The sequence below is a fragment of the Anomaloglossus baeobatrachus genome, chromosome 6 (assembly GCF_048569485.1).
Source record: "Anomaloglossus baeobatrachus isolate aAnoBae1 chromosome 6, aAnoBae1.hap1, whole genome shotgun sequence".
NCBI lineage: Eukaryota > Metazoa > Chordata > Amphibia > Anura > Aromobatidae > Anomaloglossus > Anomaloglossus baeobatrachus.
This window is the reverse complement of record NC_134358.1, coordinates 485949500-485972599: the sequence shown is the minus strand read 5'-3', so window position 1 is coordinate 485972599 and position 23100 is coordinate 485949500. Positions and strand designations below refer to the sequence as shown.

The window sequence follows — 23100 nt, the reverse complement described above, 5'->3', positions numbered from 1 at the left end:
CGGCCGTGACCACCCGGCCCAAGGTGAGGGGTAACAACGTTCCATCGTTAATTACCCCTACCCAGAACCTGCGGGACCTCCGCCCACAAGTTCCCATCCAATCCGAAGCCACTCCACTTGAGCGACTTCGTACCAACAAACCGACTGTCGGTACTCCCAACCTCTCTGACGGACCTATCACCCCGCTGTGACAACAACAAATTGGCAAATCAACCTTGTATTCTCCATTCTTCCTTTTTTTTTTTTATATGTTTTTTTTTTTTTTTTGAAAAAACCATCACCTTTGCACTATTTTTTTTTTTTTTTATATATACATATATATATATCAGGGCGGGCGGGTGGGACACAACTTTCCGGCGACAAAAGGGGAGGTAATCAGTACACCCCCTCTCTTATACCTCCCACAACCCCCCACCCCTTCCTTGCTCCCCTCCAATCCCCTTACAGCTCCCTTCTACCAATCCTATAGTCCCATATATCCCCTATCCCATGTAAACCAATTAACCCCTTCCTAACCTTGCACCCTCCCGATCGTCATGGGGTCCATTCACCCCTATGGGGCTCACTGCCCTTCTTTTACTTTGTTGTACAATGTGTAAATGACTTTCTGGCTCCTATATGTGGATCACAAGTCAACTTTTCTATGTCTACTAATGGAAACCTCAATGTAAGTTCACACATAGGAGTCAGCATAATAAAAGTCAAATGAAACAACAGAAAAATAGAATGGATTTGATACTTCAAAAAATAAGCAATGATAAGAAGATTATTTACTTAGCCATTTAGGAGTTGCGAAATTACAAAAAAAAGTGCTAGTTCCTCTCCTCTCTGACAGAAGATACCCTAAGTTCTCTGCTGAACCTGGCAAATTACTTTTTTTTTTTTTTTACATAGGGTAATCTAGGAACATGTACCTATTCTCTAAAAACACTCTATCCACCCAGCCTTCCCTACTGAAGTGTAAATTAATCAATATTTGATAACCTTCCTATCTGCTCTTCCTTAAAGAAGTTGTCCACTACTTTTACATTGATGGCCTATCCTTTAGGGCGCTTTACACGCTGCGACATTGCTAGCGATCGCACCCACGCCTGTCGTTTGTGCATCATGGGCAAATCGCTGCCCATGGCGAACAATATTGGAGGTACGCGTCATACGTACTTTCCTGCTTAACGACGTCGCTGTGGCCGGCGAACAACCTCTTTTTTAAGTGGGCGGTTCATGCAGCGTCACAGCGACGTCAATCAGCGGGCCACCAATAGAAGCGGAGGGGCGGAGAGCAGCCGCATTCACGTCACTCCCACCTCATTGCCGGAGGATGCAGGAACGCTGTTGTTCGTCATTCCTGGGGTGTCACACATAGCGATGTGTGCTGCCTCAGAAACGACGAACAACTTGCATCCAGCACAAGCAACGATATTTGGGAAAGGAACGACGTGTCAACGATCAGCGATTTGGTGAGTATTTCTGATTGTTAGCGTTCACTCTTACGTGTCACACGCAACGACGTCGCTAACGAGGCCGGATGTGCGTCACGAATGCCGTGACCCCAGCGATATCTCGTTAGCGATGTCGTTGTGTGTAAAGCGGCCTTTAGGATAGATCATCAATGTCTGATCGCCCAGGGTCCACACCCAGCACAACCACTGATCGATTAGCCGCTGTCAGTGCCTAGAAATGTTCAGTTCCAAAGCTGCTCCATCAATAGATAGTGGCCGCGGCCAGATACTGCACATCAACTTCCTATTCAAATGAATAGGAGGTGGATGTGCTGTATCTGGCCACGACTGCTATCAGAAGACGGGCAACTCCAGATCTGAGCATTTCCATTTGACTGCTTCCACCACCACCACCAAAAATAGCTGATCAGCGGGCATGCCAGGTGTCAGACCCCAGCCAATCAGATATTGATAACCTATACTAAGGAAAGGTCATCAATGTAAAAGTAGTGAACAATCTCTTTAATCTCTCTCCAGGCTGAGGAGGAGGGAAGAAAGTGCTCCCTCCCCACTTTTCTGCACCTGTTATCCGATCACAGTCGCATGACCCTCGGCTCACACTTGCAGCAGAGGCTCATTAGCATATCACTTTCAATGCTCTTGCACTGGAAGCTGTACCTAAGTGGAACCGAGGCCTAAAGAAAACAATCCGACGTCTATATCTAGAACTCCCATAGAAGTCAACGGATAGAGTTGTACTTTTAGACGAGCTGAGATCTAAGACTCCCATTCATGCATATAAATTTACTAGCTGTAGTACCCGGACGTTGCCCGGGATAGTAACTGTCTCTCTGTCTCTCTCCCAGTCTTTGTCTGTGTGTCACTGTCTGTCTGTCTCGCTGTCTGTCTCTTTCCTTGTCTGTCTGTTTATATCTCTCTGTATTTACATCAGTCTATCTGTCTCTCTCTCTCTTTGTCCGTCTGTCTCATTCCATGTCTGTCTCATTCCACGTCTGTCTCATTCCACGTCTGTCTCATTCCACGTCTGTCTCATTCCACGTCTGTCTCATTCCACGTCTGTCTCATTCCACGTCTGTCTCATTCCACGTCTGTCTCATTACACATCTGTCTCATTACACATCTGTCTCTTTGCCCATCTGTCTCTCTGCCCGTCTGTCTCTTTGCCCGTCTGTCTCTTTGCCCGTCTGTCTCTTTGCAGGGCTGTCTCTTTGCCCGGCTGTCTCTTTGCCCGGCTGTCTCATTCCACGTCTGTCTCATTCCACGTCTGTCTCATTCCACGTCTGTCTCATTCCACGTATGTCTCTTTCCACGTATGTCTCTTTCCACGTCTGTCTCTTTGCCCGTCTGTCTCTTTGCCCGTCTGTCTCTTTGCCCGTTTGTCTCTTTGGCCGTCTGTCTCTTTGCCCATCTGTCTCTTTGCCCATCTGTCTCTTTGCCCGGCTGTCTCTTTGCAGGGCTGTCTCTTTGCAGGGCTGTTTCTCTCCAGGGCTGTCTCTCTCCAGGGCTGTCTCTCTCCCGGTCTGTCTCTTTCCCGCTCTGTCTCTTTCCCGCTCTGTCTCTTTCCCGCTCTGTCTCTTTCCTGCTCTGTCTCTTTCCCGCTCTGTCTCTCTCCCGCTCTGTCTCTTTCCCGGTCTGTCTCTCTCCCGGTCTGTCTCTTTCCCGCTCTGTCTCTTTCCCGCTCTGTCTCTTTCCCGCTCTGCCTCTTTCCCGCTCTGTCTCTTTCCCGCTCTGTCTCTTTCCCGCTCTGTCTCTTTCCCGCTCTGTCTCTTTCCTGGTCTGCCTCTTTGGGCGTCTGTCTCTTTGGGCGCCTGTCTCTTTGGGCGCCTGTCTCTTTGGGCGCCTGTCTCTTGACAGGGCTGTCGCATTCTCTGGCTGTCTCTTTCTCCGGCTGTCTCTTTCTCCGGTTTTCTTTTTCCCAGTCTGTCTCTCTATGTCTGTCTGTCTTTTTCTGTCTCTCTCTATCCGTCTATCCTATCTTATACTAACAGTTTATTTTGTTCCTATAGCAACCACTGACAGTTGCTATTTATAGTCTACTACAGCTCCCAGCTTCATTCAGTTTAATGGCTGCAGGATTTTTGTAAAGTAACTGGAAAGCACGGGGTTAAATTTTCCCGTCCAAACATAGTCTATGACGTTCCCTGAGTCACATGGAGTGTCTGTGCAAAATTTCATGATTGTACATGCGACGGTGCGGATTCCTTTAGCGGACATACATACACACATACCCACACACACACACACACACACATACACACATACACACATACACACACACACATACACACATACACACATACACACATACACACATACACTGAGCTTTATATATTAGATATACACAAAAATAATTTTGCACTCATTCTATATTGTTTTTACTCTAGTCTATTAAAGTGCAATCCTATTACATTTTACATCTACTAAAACAAAAAGCTTACCACATTGCCTTCTGCTGGGTCATAAAACCTCTCCAGTAGCTGAATCACTGTACTTTTTCCACATCCGCTGCTTCCGACCAGGGCGAGAGTCTGACCTTTAGAAATTTGCATGTCAAATCCCTGAAGAACCTGAACATTTGGTCTCGTCGGATAAACAAATTGGATGTTTTTAAACTCAATATTCCCCTCCATTTGGTCCTTTAAAATAAATATAACAATGATGATACAGAAAAGTAGTTTTCTGACAATACTATTACAATATTAGTGCAGAAAGCAGATAACATTCTCTATAATGTTAGGACTTATAATAAACTTCGAAGCTGTTTCCATAAGTTTTTGGTGATTTTGTTTTACCTTCCAAAATATCCCTGCACTACAATCAAACCGTAGTGTATGTTCCAGCAAAGTAATTGGACTTTGTAGAAATCTCCGGCCCGCTGTGCTTTTTTCTTTTGCGCTGTGGAGACTGATCTGCGGTGGGATTTTGAAATCTATGTGTACATTTTTCTTGCAGTAAATATGTTTTTAAGTGGCAGATTTTCTACATAGGCTTGATTTATTTGAATGGGTGAAAAACGCAGCAAAAGTGCTAAGGGAATTGACCTTCTGCAGATTTAAAACTGCTTCAAATCAGCCAGGAAAAAATAAGCAACATTTGTGTAAGATTGCCAGAATCTCATTAAACACTGCCTTTTTTTCTGTGACAAAAACGTGTACAAAAACGCATTGTGTGCACATATTCTCAATCCTCCAAGGTTCATCCATCCATCTTGATTTAGAGCCAAAATTCTGTGCTCTTTAATTTTAATACAATTCATAGCAGTTCAACAGCTTATATAGGGCTCAAAATCACTTGCTTTTATTAAAGGGAATATGTCAGCAGGTTTTTGCTATGTAATCTGAGAGCAGCATAATGTAGAGACAGACACCATGATTCTAGTGATGTGTTACTTACTAGGCTGTGTTTTTCTATTTCAATAAAATCAGTGTTTAACCAGCAGGTTATTATTCCACTCACAACTATTCGAGTACTGATAAACAGTTCAGCATTCAGAGCACCCCTTGATCTGCAACAGATTATATCAAAAGTGCAGAACCTAATAAAGTAAGTACACCAAATTTCTGCACCAAATCTGCATCTCCTAGCAAAAAATCCCATCAAAACCGCACCTAAATCTGAGTCTCCTAGCAAAACTCCCCCCAAAATCCAAGCTTTTCACACTCTTTGTGAAATTTTCAGAAAGCAAATGCAAATTTGGTGCAGAAATCTGGGACAGACATTTCTGCACCACATCTGCATCTCCTGGCAGAAAACCATAACTTAATTGCATTTTTTTGCCAGGATATGCGGATTTGGTGCAGAAACTTATACACCAAATTCCTTACCTCAGGTGACCTTATTGAACTGAATGTCAGATCACCAGATTAGGCGATGTGTGCACATTGAGTATTTAGTTGCAGACATTTCAGCACCAAATTTGTATTTCTTGGTAAAAAATGCACCTTAACCACGTAAAAAAACGCATGTTTTGGGGCGCGTTTTTTTGCCAGGAGATTTGATGATGAAATGTTGGCAATCAAAAACTCAATTTATGCACGTAGCCTAATCTGGTAATCTGGCATTAACTTCAATGAGTTCACCTGAAGTGAGGTCACTGAGTTCAATAAATTGACCTCTGGTCAGTTCACCTGAGGTCACCTGAGTCAGGTTTTTATCAGGCGGCCAAATCTGAACTGTAACAGACATCTTTAAGAAGTCCGAGTTTCAGGTCTGTGCACAGCCTCTGAACTTTACAGTTCGTATTTGCAGATCACTATCAAAAATCCCTTTTGGTTTCTGCCCTTGACCGACACTCAGGCCATGTGCGCACGTAAGTGCGTTCTGCACCGCAGCATAGTCACTGCTTGTGCGATTCAGAACGCAGCTGAAAAGCTGCATTCTGAAAGTTTGGTGTCTGCAGAATTCCTGCAGAATTTGTGTGTTCTGGATGCTGCCTCTCCCATAGACAGAGTGGAGAAAGCATCCAGAACGCACAAAACAATTGACATGTTACTTTTTAGAACGCAGCGTTTTGACAGCATGCAAATCACTGCGTTCTAAAAAGCAACGTGCAGATGGAATTTGCACAATCTCCATAGATTGTGCAGGGGACGCAGGATGCATGCTTTTACGCTGCATGTAATTACGCAACGTGCGCACATGGCCTTAGGCAACATTCCCATGATGAGCTTTTAGTGAGTTTTTGAATTTACAGAATTTCTGCTCCTATTAAGTAAATTAGGTTACTTGTGTTTTTAATTGCGTTTTTGTGTACAATTTTTTAAATGCATTTTTGACACTGCAGTTTTTATTTCTTCTTGGTATGTCATGCTTTAAATAAAGCTGCTTTGTTTTTTATATTTTTTGGTATTTGTCTTTGACAAAACATTATTGATATAATTAGGTGAAAATTCCATACGTTTTGGTCTGTTTCCACAGCAGATAAGTACTAAAAACACGGGTTTTTTCCTTGCAGTTTTTAGGCATCGTCTATGAGGAAAATCTGCACATAAAACTCAGCGTACCGGTAAGAAATATTGACATGCTGCGGATTTGAAACTTGCACCGAATGTAAGTTTATGCGGAGTAAGAATAAAAAGCACAATGGCAGGAGATTTCTATAAATCCCATCCACCTTGCTTGAACTGTAAGATGCTGTGTTTTTGATACAGTGAAAATGTGCAGCGTCAAAAACTCACCAAAAACTCATTGTGGGCACAAAGCCTAAAGAGGGAGAAGTGAGAAGCCGGGCATAATATACACAGTTGAGAAAAAAGTATGTCTCAGGTTGTGTATTGCAATATTTAAAAAAAATGTCTCTTTCAGATGACGCTTAATCCAGTATATCCTCGAAGGTTGTAACAACATGACCTTTTACATGAAAAGCCATGAGAACAAATGCTATTTTTGTAGATTAAAATTTTGTTTCCGGGCTGAGCTGAAGCAAATCCACAACCAACACCAAAGGACATGGAAAGGATCTGGTTTCGCATTTCCAAGTCTGGCTCATCTGTATTATTTACCACTTCTGTCAAAAACAATCACTAGCACATCTTTATGGAAAACTATAAGACAAGCCTTAGACAAGATTTTCTCAAGGACATCCGAAATCTTCATTTGAGATTGTAATTTACAACTTGTAAATGTTTCCCAGAAAGCAAAAAAAAAAAATAAAATGATTCCAAATGACATGTCAGAACTCAAGGTAGTACTAATAAAAATAAATAGTAAAAATAATGTTTCCACATTAAATTGAAAGAATGTAATTATTTAATTGTAGAAATTAACCATTTACAAAAAAAAATAGATTGTGTTAGATTTATTGTAGTGTTCAACTGTTCTCAAATGTGCTCCATTTTCAAGTTCTCTCAATAAATCCTAAAATGTTAAAGGGAATATATCAACCATATATTTATTTAAAGGAAACCTGTTGCATGCAAAAAAGCTATTAACCTGCAGATATGGGGTTAATCTGCATGTTAATGGCATTTTAATCTTGCCTGGTGCCTGCACATTGAATCCTGCTGCCGGGAGGAAAAGAGTAGTGATGGGCGAACCCCCCCGATGTTCGGGTTCGGGGGCCTCACCCGAACATTTTGTAAAGTTCAAGTTTGGAGCCGAAGATAACACGAACGTGTGTCCGAACACCAAACTTGGACTTTACAGTTATGTGATGGGGTGGGGGGTGGGGGACTGTAAAATAAAGAATATAGTTAATGATAAACATTGTCATTATACTTACAGGTCCCGCAACGCATCCTGCAGAATCTGTCTCCCGGCCGCCTCTGTTTCCGGGTCCGATCATTGCTGTGCCCCTGGGTAACCACCACTGACTACAGGACCATCCATTACATCATATCCATGTGACCAGTCTGGTGTGAATGTTGTATTCCCTCGTGGGTTACAGACTAGTCACATGGCTATGACGACATGGAAGGTCCTGTAGTCAGTGGTGGTTACCCCGGGGGCACAGTTGACCGGCCTCAGCTATGCACATGGGTGAAGTCTCTGACTGATCTCAGCTGAGTCTGTGTGAGCAGACCTGTGTTTGTCTCCTTGCACAGATGTAGCAGAGCTGAAATGCTCACCCACCTTTGGACTACGTTGGAGTTTTTTTTTGAGTAATAAAGATGGAGTCCTAAATGCCTTCTGTTTTTTTTCTAATAAAATATTTTCTTCTCTGTGTTGTTGTTTTATTTTACTGTTAAAATAACAGCCAATCACAGATGCTGTCACAGAGTGGGCATCTGTGATTGGATGCTGGAGTAACCTGAAACAGCCCATACATTCTAGCATCTAGAATATATAGGCAGATTCCAGGTCACTCCAATAGCCAATAAATAATTTAAAAAAATGATGTAGAGCTCCGAAGTTTTTTTATTCTCAGCGCAGATAAAGCGGATGGCTATGGGCTGCCACCTCGATGTGCCTGCAGCTGCCTCTGTAAATGGTGCATTGTTTCTTTGCACCATTTCTAGGTGCTTTAGACAGCTCGTCCAGCAGCCCTGATGGTGGTGGCACGCTGGGTAATAAAGCTGGTACTAAGCTCGAAATTCATGGTGTCACGCCAAATTATACATGACCACCATGAATTTCTAGTAAACAGTAAAAAAAACAAAAAACACAACACATAGAAAACATTTTTTATTAGAAATAAAACAAAAAAAAACATTTAGAGACTCCATCTTTATTATAAAAAAAATCCTTAGTCTGACATAGTCCACAATGTCAGCTCTGCTTCATTACTCTGTACAGACAAGCACCTCTACAGAGCGAGAAGCATGGAGAGCCATGTCAGCTCTGCTTCATCGCTCTGTGCAGGCAAGCATCTCTACAGAGCAAAAAGCAGGGAGAGCCATGTCAGCTTTGATTCCTCGCTCTGTACAAACAAGTGTCTTTACAGAGCGAGAAGCAGGCTGACACTGAGGGTATGATTCCACTTGCGTATGACTCCTGCGAGTCTCGCATTGCATCACCCTGCACGGCACACAATCTCCTGACAGAAGTGCCTCAGCTGCAAGGAAATACATGCAGCCGACCTGCTCCTGTCAGGAGATTGTGCCTGGTGATACCAATGCGAGACTCGCACAGTGACAGTCAAAATTTAAATGAAACCATGAGCCATGGACTCAGGTGAACCCTGACATCACCGCGAACACAGCCGAAAACAGCCGAAGACTGCTGAGTGACAGTAGTGTAGTGAATATTCCCGGAAGTTAATGATCGGACCCGGAAGTAGATGTGGCCGGGAGACAGTCTGCAGGACGCATTGTGGGACCTGTAAGTATAATCGTAATGTTTTTTAATAATGTGCTTGTTTTTACAGCCCTTGGACCTGAACTGGACCCGAACTGTAACATGAGCTTCCCAGGAAAGCTCGTGTTCGGGATCATTTGCATGAACACCATGTGTTCGGTATGGACCCCAAACTTTACAGTTCAGGTTCATCCATCACTAGCAGAGAGACTATCAGTCGGACGGGGGGTCGTGGTCACAGCCATTTTTAAACAATTTTAACATGCAGATTAGCCCAGGTTAATAACATTTTTGCACTTAACAAGTTCCCTCTAACAATCAAAGCCAGATACTAAAATATGTACTTATTTTCAAACCTGTTGGTATTTTCTAATTGTAGATTTTTTTATTCTGTTCTGTGAAGAAAAATGTCTACCACTGTTATGCATGAGCTTTTGCTCTGAGCAATTTACAGCAGTTACATGATTGAATATAACACACTTGTAATGCCCTACCGGGGTTACTGCACTGTCCTGTCAATCTCCCGTGGCAGGGACATCGGCTCTCTCACCTTCCCAGGGCCACCCAACGGTGACTGCTCCGTGCCTGGTTCCTGCTGCTGTCTCCTGGGGCTTACACACACTGCTCAGGCCTCCCGGGAATGCTGTAGGGTGCACGCAGACACGCCACATTTCTTAAAGGGCCAGTATATCCTGACCCGGATGTGCCTCTCAGTGTAGCTGAGAGGCATCAGGTATTTAATGCACCTTCCCCTTAAGGGAGGTACCTGGGCAATGAGTTCTGTATGTTGCTAGTTCTCAGGTCCCTTTGTGCTGCTGCTGCTGCTGTTGTTACTATGCTGTGAGCTGTCACTGATTGCTATCTGTGTTTCAGTGCATGCCAAGTCTGATGCTTCAGCAACTATCCACGTAGGCCACTCCTATGATACCAGTTGTTACTGCCACAACTACCCATGGCATCCACTGCTACTGCATCCATCCATTTTGGCCGAACCAACGACACCAACTGCTACTGATGCATCTACCTTCAGAGACTGGGGCCAGCTATAGCAGCATCAGCCGTCCTGAGTGCTACCTGGTCTCACACCTGCAGTGCAGTACCCTCACCATTAGAGGCTCTGGTGAAAACCAGATATATAGCCGTAGTCAAGTCTCTCTAGGTTTTCGAGTGCTGTGGCCCAATGGGTTCACTTTTTGCGAGCACCAACGAGAATTACAATGCTACAGTCAGAGAATGAGTTGTTGACTTTTATACAAGAAGATTTGTGTTTCTATACTTAAAAACTTCCACTAAAGGGAATCTATGCTAATGTAAGCACAGAGACTTTAATTCCAGTTACATACTGGTCTGCTTGGTGCAGTTTTGGTAAAATCCCTTTATTCTTTGTTGCAGATATAGCAGTGCTTTGAATGCTGAGCCCACTATAATGCAGCCCACACCCCTTATTGGCAGCTTTCTGGTAATATAGTACATTAACATAAACCTGTTAGTCAGTGGTAGGGGCAGTTACACATGCCAGGAGGAATACATGGCATGAGACACTTACTCCTCTAGTGATCTTGAAAGCCCAGTAAGCGACACTTTGCTGGATTCATGGTCTCTGCCCCTGCATTATAATGCGCTCAGATTACATAGCACAAATCTGCTGACACTAACTAGAGATAGGCAAATCTTTCAAGGTTCGGTTCACCGAGCCTTTTCGAACAAACGCTACTTTCACAGAACTGAACTCCAAACCTTTTTGAACCCCGTTGGATTCACTGGGAGGCAAAAGATAAACAGAGAAAAAACCTTTCGGGGAATCAAAAAGGTTTCAAAACAGCAAAAATATGTTTTACAGTGCAGCTCCACTGTTTTGGCATAGCCATTAGCTTCCTAGACTGTTAACATAAGAAATATACACTGTGTTCCAAATTATTATGGAAAAAGAGTTTAGGAGTGATAAGGTTAGAAATTTTTTGTTTGTCATGTAAACTCATTGATCGTGATGTGTGTCAGGGCTCTTTATATCTCTGAAAGCAATTGCAGATACCTGTGCAAACTAGTTTGGAAGGTGTGTCCAAATAAAGGCAAGACGACTTAAGAAGGCTGTTCCACATTATTAAGCAGCCTACATTTTTTGCCAAAATGGGAAAGAAAAAGGATGTGTCGGCTGCTGAGAAGCAACAAATTGTGGAGTATTTAGGTCAAGGCATGACTACAATCAACATTGCCAAGACACTTCATCGTGATCATCGCACAATCAAGAAGTATGTAGCTGATTCACAGCACACACTTGTGGGTGCTGATAAGGAGAAATTGAGGACTCTTTCCAACAGGCAATTGTGTCAGGTTAAAAGAGCAGCTGCTAAAACGCTTTGTCATAGCAGCAGACAAGTTTTTGAAGCTGCTGATGCCTCCAACGACCCCTGAACAACAGGATGCAGGGTCCTTCAGAGGTTTGCAGCTGTGCGTAAGCCATCTTGTCGACCACCTCTATCCACTGCACACAAGCAGAAATGGCTCCAGTGGGACAAACGATACATGAAGACTGACTTCCAAACTGTTTTGTTCACCGATGAGTGCCGTGCAATGCTCGATGGTCCAGATGGATGGAGTAGAGGATGGGTGGTTGATGGACACCCCATGAAAACACGGCTAAGAAGTCAACAAGGAGGAGGTGGAGTAATGTTTTGGGCTGGAATCATGGGGAGAGAGATTGTTGGCCCCTTTAGGATCCCTGAAGGGGTAAAGATGAACTCCATAATCTATGTGGAGTTTCTAAAACAGCACTTCCTGCCATGGTTCAGGAGGAAGAACCGTGCATTTCGCAGCAAAATCATTTTCATGCATGATAATGCACCATCTCATGCTGCAAATAACACATTTGCATCTCTGGCTGCTATGGGCATAAAAGAGGACAAACTTATGGTGTGGCCACCATGTTCCCCTGACCTCAACCCCATTGAGAACCTCTGGAGCATCATCAAAAGGTGTATCTATGATGGCGGGAGGCAGTTCACATCTAAACAACAGCTCTGGGAGGGTATTCTGTCCACATGCAAAACAATTGAAGCACAAACCATCCAAAAACTGACAAATTCAAAGGATGAGAGAGTTCAGAAGCTTCTTTCAAACAAGGGGTCCTATGTGCAAATGTAACATCACCAAGAATTAAGTTTTGACTTGAAAACTGTTTGATTTCATTTTTTAATAAGCTGATAATGTTTATAATTTCACAATTGACCATTTTGTTTTTCAAAATAAAAATAAAAAGGTTGAAAACTCTGCTGTGCATAATAATTTGGAACATGGATTTTGAGTGTTTATTATTTTTAAAAATATACTGTTTTCATAGGCAGTTTGATCAAAAACATTTCAATTATACTTGAATAGTAGATGACTGGAAAATAACAATGACTGCAATTCATAAAGCTAATATAGGAAAATATGAAAAAATATTTTTTGCATAATAATTTGGAACACAGTGTAGAGGTGAATGAGAGACAAGTGCATGGCTGGTGCTTCTATACCCCTGCCAGTAGACAAGACACAACTTGGAGACCCACATGGAGTCTTGTTTAAAACAATAAAGGCAGACATCAGGACAGCAGCATCAATCCCCCCTTCCTCTTTCACCATAGTGTGTTTGCACAGCAGGGAAGTATGCTCCATGCAACACACAGGATGGGGGCTGGCATTTCCATTTTGAAAAGTGAGCACACAGTCACTGTGCCTTCTGCAGCAGCGCATTCAGGTTGGAATAGTGCCCTAGAAATTTCTGTACAACCAGGTTGATCCATGCTGTGCACATGTGATGTCGCCCAGGCATAGTGTCGCCACCAGGTTTGCACCGTTATTGCATACGACCTTCCCTGGCTATAGGTTCAGTGGAGACAGCCATTGATCAAACTGTGCCTGGATAGTGGTCCACAACTCTGCAGTTTGTGACTGCGTTCTCCAATTCATATTAATTTAAGCATGGCCTAATTGCATTGACTTACACACAGCATGTGGCCTAGCATTTTAATTTAAAAAAAATCAAAAGATGCATGAGTGACAGGCATAGGCCACTTGCTCAGACAACCCTGGCACTATAGACAAGACACAACTTGGAGCCACATTTTGGAGTCTTGATATTTAAAAACCTTTCAGGCAAACAGCAGGACAGCAGCATCAATTCCGCCCTCCCCATTTGCCCATAGTTTGTTTGCACACCAGGGAAGTATGGTCTATGGAACACCCAGGCTGTGGGCTGGCATTTTCATTTAAAAAAAAATCAAGAGATTAATGAGTGACAGGCGTAGGCCTCTTGCTCACAGAACCTGCCACTACACACAAGGCATAACTTGGAGACCCATATTGGAGTCTTCATATTTAAAACATGGCTCTGTTACAGCAGTTCTGTCAGGAAAAATAGGCCCAAATTTCTACCAACTATGTGGGAAGCTTTTGGACGGATAACCAAAACAATTGACTCAAGTCATACAGTTTAAAGGCAATGGTACCAAATACTAATGAAATGTATGTAAATTTGGAAGTAATAAAAATGCCTTAAAATATTCTCTCATTCTGGCATTTAGTAAATATAAATAATTTTGGTTCCTAATTGATCTAAAGCGGGAAAGGTTTATTCTGATTTCATGTCAGATAGTGAGAAAAACATGCAGATGTGTCTTTTTAGTGTATGTAAACTTTTGGTTTCAACTGTATGTATGTCAGTGTATATATTTATGTCTATTTATATGTATTTTTGTGAACTTGTCTTCAAATATGTATATGTATGCATGCCTGTATGTGTATAAGCATACTGTTTGTACATATCTGCGCATAGAAGGGTATGTCTACCTACCGTGTGTGCACAGGTCTGCACATGTACATACAGTACAGACCAAAAGTTTGGACACACCTTCTCATTCAAACAGTTTTCTATATTTTCATGACTCTGAAAATTGTAGATTCACATTGAAGGCATCAAAACTATGAATTAACACATGTGGAATGAAATACTTAACAAAAAAGTGTGAAACAACCGAAAATATGTCTTATATTCTAGGTTCTTCAAAGTAGCCACCTTTTGCTTTGATTACTGCATTGCACACTCTTGGCATTCTCTTGATGAGCTTCAAGAGGTAATCACCGGAAATGGTCTTCCAACAGTCTTGAAGAAGTTCCCAGAGATGCAAACCAGATGGAATAGCATGCCGCTGCAGGATGCTGTGGTAGCCAAGCTGGTTCAGTATGCCTTCAATTTTTTATAAATCCCAAACAGTGTAACCAGCAAAGCAGCCCCACACCATCACACCTCCTCCTCCATGCTTCACGGTGGGAACCAGGCATGTAGGGTCCATCCGTTCACTTTTTCTGCATCGCACAAAGACACGGTGGTTGGATCCAAAGATCTCAAATTTGGACTCATCAGACCAAGGCACAGATTTCCACTGGTCTAATGTCCATTCCTTATGTTCTTTACCCCAAACAAGTCTCTTCTGCTTGTTGCCTGTCCTTAGCAGTGGTTTCCTAGCAGCTATTTTACCATGAAAGCCTGCTGCACAAAGTCTCCTCTTAACAGTTTTTCTAGAGATGTGTCTGTGGCATTGGCCTGGTTTCTAATCTGAGCTGCTGTTAATATGCGATTTCTGAGGCTGGTGACTCGGATAATCTTATCCTCCGCAGCAGAGGTGACCCTTGGTCTTCCTTTCCTGGGGCGGTCCTCATGTGAGCCAGTTTCTTTGTAGCGTTTGATGGTTTTTGCCACTGTACCTGGGGACACTTTCAACGTTTTCCCAACTTTTCAGACTGACTGACCTCCATTTCTTAAAGTAATGATGGCCACTCGTTTTTCTTTACTAAGCTGCTTTTTTCTTGCCATAATACAAATTCTAACAGTCTATTCAGTAGGACTATCAGCTGTGTATCCACCAGACTTCTGCACAACACAACATTTATAAGGCAAGAAATCCCACTTATTAAACCTGACAGGGCACACCTGTGAAGTGAAAAACATTTTTGGTGACTACCTCTTGAAGCTCATCAAGAGAATGCCAAGAGTGTGCAAAGCAGTAATCAAAGCAAAAGATGGCTACTTTGAAGAACCTAGAATATAAGACATATCAGTTGTTTCACACTTGTTTGTTAAGTATTTCATTCCATATGTGTTAATTCATAGTTTTGATGCCTTCAATGTGAATCTACAATTTTCAGAGTCATGAAAATAAAGAAAACTCTTTGAATGAGAAGATGTGTCCAAACGTTTGGTCTGTACTGTACATGTCTGCATGTGGGTGCATGTCTGTGTACCATGTGTGTGTGTGTGCGTGTGTGTTTGAGTGCATATCTGCCTGTCTGCATATTGTATGTGTGCATGTCTGTGTACCGTAGCATACCATTCTGTTCCTGTATCTATACAGTAAGCTTTCTACTGTTCCTGCATCTATGCAGTTATCTCAGTTCTGTTCCTGTATCTGTACAGTAAGCCTCCTACTGTTTCTGTATCTATGCAGTAAGCCCAGTTCTGTTCCTGCATCTATGCAGTAAGCTCAGTTCTGTTCCTGCATCTATGCAGTAAGCTCAGTTCTGTTCCTGCATCTATGCAGTAAGGTCAGTTCTGTTCCTGTACCTATGCAGTAAGCTCAGTTCTGTTCCTGCATCTATGCAGTAAGCTCAGTTCTGTTCCTGTATCTATGCAGTAAGCTCAGTTCTGTTCCTGCATCTATGCAGTAAGCTCAGTTCTGTTCCTGTATCTATGCAGTAAGCTCAGTTCTGTTCCTGTACCTATGCAGTAAGCTTAGTTTTGTTCCTGTATCTATGCAGTAAGCTCAGTACTGTTCCTGCAGCTATGCAGTACGCTCAGTTATGTTCCTGTATCTATGTAGTAAGTACAGTTCTCTTTCCGTATCTATGTACCAGCCACTGTTATTTTTGCAAGCCTTTTATCTCTGCTTTACTGTAACGGCCAGAGATAAGCAGGCTCTAGTTGGGCTGCCGCAACTCATGGGCGACTGCTTTGTGATTGCCCCCAGGACCAATATTTGCCAGCCAAACCCTGAATAAGATACATTATAAAGTTTACAAAATTTCTGATAATCGCTTGTACTAGTAATTTATGCAGTGTTTGTTGAAACTTTTTTTACACTATTCCCAGGAGTCATAGACATCACAGCCACCAAGTCAAATTCTAATAATATTTGATAATCCAGCGCCTCAGTGGTCCAAGGCATTCAAGATTATCAGATTTTATCCAATTTATATTGCCTTAATATATTAAACTGCTTTTTACATAGATTGTATATATGCACATCAGTCCCTGTCCAGAAATCATTACATAATACAATGAAAAGATAAATATATATTTACCAAAATGTCTTCTTCTTCACTGTTGATGTCAATAGATGGTCTTCTATCCAATAGCTTCAAAATGCAGTCAGCTGATAGTTTTGCTTTTTCAAAACCTATTGTAATTCCCTCGGAGTGCCCCACATTTAAAGTAGATAATGCCATAGTTTGATTTACTCTAAAAGAAAACACATTAGAAGTTATAAATCAATAATAATAGAAAAAAGTTAACATAAAAAAACTGGTAATATTATACTGTAATAATAAATATTTATCGCTCCTTGCTATAATCAGTCTTTCCATAAGGGCTCATGAACACTACATCAAAAAACAGAACAACGGGAATCCATCTACAGTCCTTGCTGGGAATTGCAGCAAAAACCTTATTCAAGGATATAATGTAGGGTCAGCTGCAGTTTCCTGCCATGCAGTGAAGTTAGGAGATGCATTTTGTGTAGGGGAACTTAGAAGGGTGTGCAGCTCTAAGCCAGTATTGCAGACCTAAAAATTCTCAGGATTAGTGGGGGTCCAACAAAGCGTAATGCTATGGCATATTTTATTAATAAGCCATCTCTTTGTTGGTTGGAAATAACTCTTTGAAAAAACAGGCCTACGTTAAAAGGGTTCTCCATAAGTGTTATAAAATGGCCCCCGTCACATAATTCAAACGGCAGCCTGTCTTTTTCACAAGTCAGGATGGGTTACAGTCTAAAAAATACAGCTCCTCAGACCTATGTCTCAATGACAGAAGACCAGTATTGTAAGCATACATAACTCTGTGAGCCAAGAAGAAAGGTTGTGATGACATCATGAGAAATAAATCTTCTCATTGACTAAGTACATAGGATGTTTTCTCCAGCCTCAGTCCACTGTAATCAGTCAGCCAAGGAGAAGATATATCTATTCTCATGTCACACACTTCTCTGGCAGCAAGGGCATGTTTGCTTATGATGCAGCTCCTCAGTAAGTCAAGATGTAGGTCTCACTGGTGTGTTTCTTCAGCTTGAGGTCTGTCTGGAACATGACTATGACAGGTTGTTATTTGAACTATGTGATGGCAGGCATTTTGATACATTCCTGGAGAAGATCTTTAACTGATGAGTGCTCGGTCTGGGGCTGATAACCTCTGTTTATTTAGGCCATATAATAATGCCCATGTGTTTATTTCAATGTCTCCCCACAGAATGTGTGACTTGTTTTGCAACCAAGGTTGATTAAGACATAGAGCTAGTACTGTTGTATGAGGACCAGGTTTTTAAACAAAACAAAAATATGGTGGAACATTCAGTTTCTGCAGAGGCAGAGGGTGAGACACAGCGCTAAAGACATCTTCACACAGTGATACAGGGACGACAAAAGGAAACCCAAAAAGATTTACAGAATAAGTGGAACCCCCCTAAATCCTAAATGAAACAATAGGAGAATGCTGAAAAGGGAAACACACTAACAAACTGCGAGGAAACGCAAAAGCGATTCCTAAGCAAGATTATCTTAAACTGTGGAGCTGGGACTCCAAACATCCATCAACCTACAAATATAGCCAGAACTGAAGGCATGTGCATGGCGAGTATAAATTGCCAATTCTAACATGTAAAGCCTGCTTTACACGTTGCAATTTCGCATACGATATCGTATGCGATTTCCAACGCCCCCATCGTATGTGCAGCACGTTCAATTTGTTGAACGTGCTGCACATACGATTAACCCCCATCACACATATTTACCTTCCATACAACCTCGATGTGGACAGCGAACGTCCACTTCCTGGAGTGGGAGGGACGTTCAGCGTCACATCGACGTCACGCGGCAGCCGGCCAATAGAAGCGGAGGGGCAGAGCTGAGCGGGACGTAAACATCCCGTCCACCTTCTTCCTTCCGCATTGTGGGCCGGGAGCCGCAGGAGGCAGGTGAGATCTGTTCATCGTTCCCGGGGTGTCACACACTGCGATGTGCGCTACCCCTGGTACGATGAACAATCTGATGTTCAATTCCTCAGGAATGAACGACGTGCATGCGATGAACGTTTTTTCGTTCAATCGCAATTGCACGTCGCTGTCACACGCTACAACATACCTTACGATGCCGGATGTGCGTCACTTACGACGTGACCCCGCCGACACATCGTAAGATATCTTGTAGCGTGTAAAGCAGGCTTAATAGTGCAACCAAAACAAGAAAGTGAACACACCTGAGTAGAATTAAAATAAAAAGGCAATGCAGAGGAAAGGAAAGTCAAGATCACTAACAAAAGTCAGACTGGGACAAAACAAGCTGTGGTCCAAGGGAGAGGGAAACTGACCACACAACAAAAGGTCACAGGATCCCTGAAGTCCAGCCAAGAAATCCACCTGATTTTTTTCCTTGTATCACAATTCCCCTTCTCTTCTTTGATTGACAGTCCTGGCTTTGTACAGTTAGAAAAAGGTGGAGATAGATTTAAATCAAGATGATGGGGAGCTGCATTTGATTGTTCAGCCAAACCATGATGCACTGATCACGTGTACTTGTTTTGAAGTCATTTAACACTAACACACTCCCTGTAATGTCATATTTGGAGGGAACCTGTAGGCTAGGGTTAAGTAGCAATAAAAAAAAAAAAAAAAAAAAAAAAATCAGTCCCATTCTCATCTAGAAAAGAGGACTTTTTTTCTCAGTTGTCATCCGTGTGCATTCCGTATACAATCGTTTTTTTTGGGTCAGCAGTAGTGATGGGTAGAGTCGTAGATACCCAGCATCGGATTTTGGGGGTGAAAATCGTCACCGCGCATGTATACATCTCGCTGCCAGACTTTGGCAGTGAGATGTAAGGGGTTAATGTTACGGGTGGAATGCGATTCCACTCGTAACATGCAGGCACACATGTCAGCTGTTGAAAACAGCTGATGTGTACCGATCAACGCCACCTGCCCGCGGGGCTTAACGGGACACGCTCCATGACGGATATATCTGTCCATGGTCGTGAAGGGGTTGAGCTATGGGGTTCCTTACTCTAGAAATCTCACTCCAGTAACTGATGGGATTGAGATTTCTAATGTAGCGCATGGAGGCACACGGCACTCGGCACTCATCACATGCTCCAGGTTAATGAAGAGTCGTTCACTTCTTCATAAGTCATCACCGTCTGACTCGCCTCATCAAAACCAGCATGAACGATGTTGGTCTTAATGAATTGGGCCCAATGTGTTTGGAGTTTGTAGGCTAAAAATCTGCAGTGAATTACTTTAGGAAAATTAGTTCATCAAAACTCATCCACGTTTTTTTAAACAAAATTTGCTAGTATTGACATGCAGAATTTTAATGTTTTTTGCTGATTTTTACTGTGGATCAATTTCCTTGCAATGCAAATTTACAACAGAATCATTGAGAAATTTCTGCAAGGGAATTATTGCTGTGATTTTAATTCAACTCTTGGGTGATCAAAAATCATCAAGGAATCTTGGTCAAAACAATTTTATGTGGAGGGGAGCATTTGTGGTTCTAAAATTTGTATTCCCAATGGATTAGGATAACAGTTGGACTTGTCACGGGGTTCTGATTATAGGATGCCTCGTGAGTAATAGGAATAACCGATATTGATGGGCGAATAGTAAAATATTCAGGTTCGGATTATTTGTGTTGAATAATTTTTACTATTTGTGTATTCGTAACGAATAATGATGAACCTAATGCAAGTCAATAGGAAACTCAAATATTTTTTTGGAGGACCTTGGAAGTAGGTGTGGGAAAGCTGGAAAAATGCTGAAACTGAATGGGAACAGGCATGGGCAAGATGCCTGGATGCATTTCTGATTCAGTTGGTTTCTGGGAATAATCTTGTCAGAGTATTACCCCACTTTTTAGAGTGACAAAAAAAGCTACAAAACTAAATCTAAATTGCATTTTACAGCAAAAAATGTTCAGAAACATTTTTTCCTGCATAATAACTTATAAATATGGCAAAATAAACATGAGAAAAAAAATACTCCCCTTTAGCCTATGTTCACACTTAGAGTTTTTGCTTTTGTTTCTCTTATTGCTTTTAATCCTGTAAAAAGTTCACTGGAAAATGGAATAGTAACATTTTCCTATTTTATCTGGGCATGTGCTGTCTGTGACCTGGTTAGACACTTCATGTTTATTTGATGAATGGCTATATTAATCTATGCTAGACTGAATTGTAATTAGGACTGTTTGGTTGATTATTGTACTAGCAGATCTAAAAATGCAGCCCAAAAATCTCTCCCTTCAATGACACAAGCTCCTCCTACACTAATTCCGGACACGCTGCGCACAATTTGGAGTTTGTGGATCTTATTTTTATTTTTTGCCTCCTTCTCTTCCTTCTCTACCATATCCATTGAGTCATCATTCATGAATCACTCAACTATAATTTTTGGAGGGCCATGAGGCGGCCCTCACTCATACATTTGGAAGGGCCCTCCCATACATTTGGGGGGGCCAGCACGGTGGTTCAGTGGATAGCACTGTAGTGTCTGGCCAGACTGTGCACAAAATAGTGTCTATGGATCTTGTTACCATTTTTTGGGCCTCCTCTACCATATCCAGAGTCATCATGTGACCCTCAACCATAATGTTTGGATTGCCATCATTGCCTATCTGTTATGATAGCCCCAGCAGCACTAAAAACCCGCTCTTACAAGATGCTAGCGGAAAGGCAGGTCAGCACCTCCAAGGCATACAAAGAGAGTTCGTGCCACATGTCCAGCATGTACACCCAATAGTTAAATGGCACTGAGAAATCACGCAGAACGCTGTTATGGTTGCCTAGGTACTTCTTCACCATCTTTAGCAACTTCTCCCTCCTAGTCAGAGTACCCTGCAGAGCTGTACCTTGGTGCTTGGACAGTTTGAGGAAAGTGTCCCAGGTCTTGTACATTGTGCTCCTGCCTGTATTGCATCTGGTCCACTTTTCCCTCGTCTCTAATCCTTGGTTGGCCAAAGAAGCGAGAGCTCTGCCACTAGCGTAGCCTGAGGGGAATTTTTTAATCAACTGTTCAACAATGGCCTTATGGTATTGTTGCATTTTATTAGCCGTTTATGATATTAGAAGGAGAGATGTAAATTTCTTCTTGCACAATGTGTCAAGAAAGGTGCATAACCACTATTTGGTTGTGGCCAAAATGTGTATCACGTGAGCGTTTTGGGAAAGTCAAGAAGACATGAACTCTGCCATACCAAGAGGCAACCTTTCAGTGTCCCCTCCAGGATGAAGACTATTATCTCTCCTTCTCCTCCTGTCTCTCCTCCTTCTGCTCTTCGTCTTCACACCATCCATGCTGAACAGACAAGAAGCTGGTGTTAATAATCTCCTCTGTAGTACAGACAAGGAACTCCTCTTCCTCCGCCTCCTCTTCAGCATCATCCTCTTCCTGATTATTACCCAATCTTGGCTAGGGTAGTATCACCCAGTGTAAGTTTTTGCTCCTAAGCCACTTGCATGGTATGCAAAGCTTCCTCTTCCAGAGTGAGCAGCGAGCATTTCAGTAGACACAGCAGCAGGATCGTTAGGATGATTAGGGCGTCATCACTGTTCATACCTTGGTGGAGTCCTTAAAGTTTTGGAGAACCTCACAAATGTCAGACATCCATGCCCATTCCACAGTTGTTGTGTGCGGAGACTGATTGGAATTCCAACAGGCTTGTTGGATCTGGTAATCAACTACTGCCCTTTGATGCTCACTAACCTTTGCCAACATGTGTAATGTTGAGTTTGAGCGGGTGGGCAGGTCGCAAATTGAAGAAGCTGCTGCAGCACTACCAGACTGGCAGCAGTGGTAGGTGACTTTCTGTAGCAAGAGCCAGCAATCGGTGTGGTCTTCTAGACCTTTCAACAGCTCTGCTGTGGTATGTGGTTTATCACCTAAAGAGATGAGTTCCAGCAGAGCCTGTTGTCACTTTGCTGAGGCAGTGCTGCAAGGTCCTAGCTTGGAACTGATGGGAAGGGTAATTCAGTCGAGGATAAGGAGCAAGAAGAGGAAGAAGAGGAGGAGGGTGTTCGGGAACTGGCATATCAAGAGAGGGAAACCCTGATGCAACTCTGTCCTACTATTCTTTACTTTGGAAGCACATGTGCTTCAGGATCTGACTCCATCCCAGACTCCGCCAGGTTCACCAAGTGTGCCATCAGGGAAATGTAGCGTACCTGTCCACAAGCACTTGTCCATGTGTCTGTGGTTCTGTGGTTAAGTGGACATTCCCACTAACTGTGTTTGTCAGAGCATGGGTGATGCTGGTGGCGACGTACTTGTGCAAAGTGGCAATAGCACACCTGGAGAAATAATGGCAGCTGGGTTCCGATTACAGAGAGCTGGCCACTGCCTAAGGGTTGCGGAAAGAAAGTCTCCACAAGCTAAAACTGCAACATTTCCAGGGCGAGCAGTCTCGCAACGTATTCTTTAGTGTTTGGGCCTGTGGGTTAGTGGCTGGGTATTTTCACTTCCACTCGAAAGTCTGGGGTAGGTTTCTCTGGTTGGTAGTGCTCTTGCCTCTGCTCAGCTTGGTATGGCAGTTGCTGCAAATAACTGTCATTTTGTCTTCAGGAAATTCAGTAAAAAATAGCCTTGGGAACACCGAACTCTTGGACTATGATCTG

General features: G+C 42.6%; 1 protein-coding gene across 1 annotated transcript in view; it reads right to left on the bottom strand.

The window, feature by feature from the left end:
- LOC142243443 (ATP-dependent translocase ABCB1-like) overlaps positions 1 to 23100 on the bottom strand; it is a 254512-nt gene that overhangs the window by 61494 nt on the left and 169918 nt on the right. The window contains exons 17-18 of the mRNA XM_075315381.1: positions 16530 to 16686; positions 3899 to 4096 (exon numbers count right to left, since the gene is read on the bottom strand). Of these exons, the coding sequence (XP_075171496.1) occupies positions 3899 to 4096; positions 16530 to 16686 (355 nt within the window). The remainder of the gene's footprint in view (positions 1 to 3898; positions 4097 to 16529; positions 16687 to 23100) is intronic.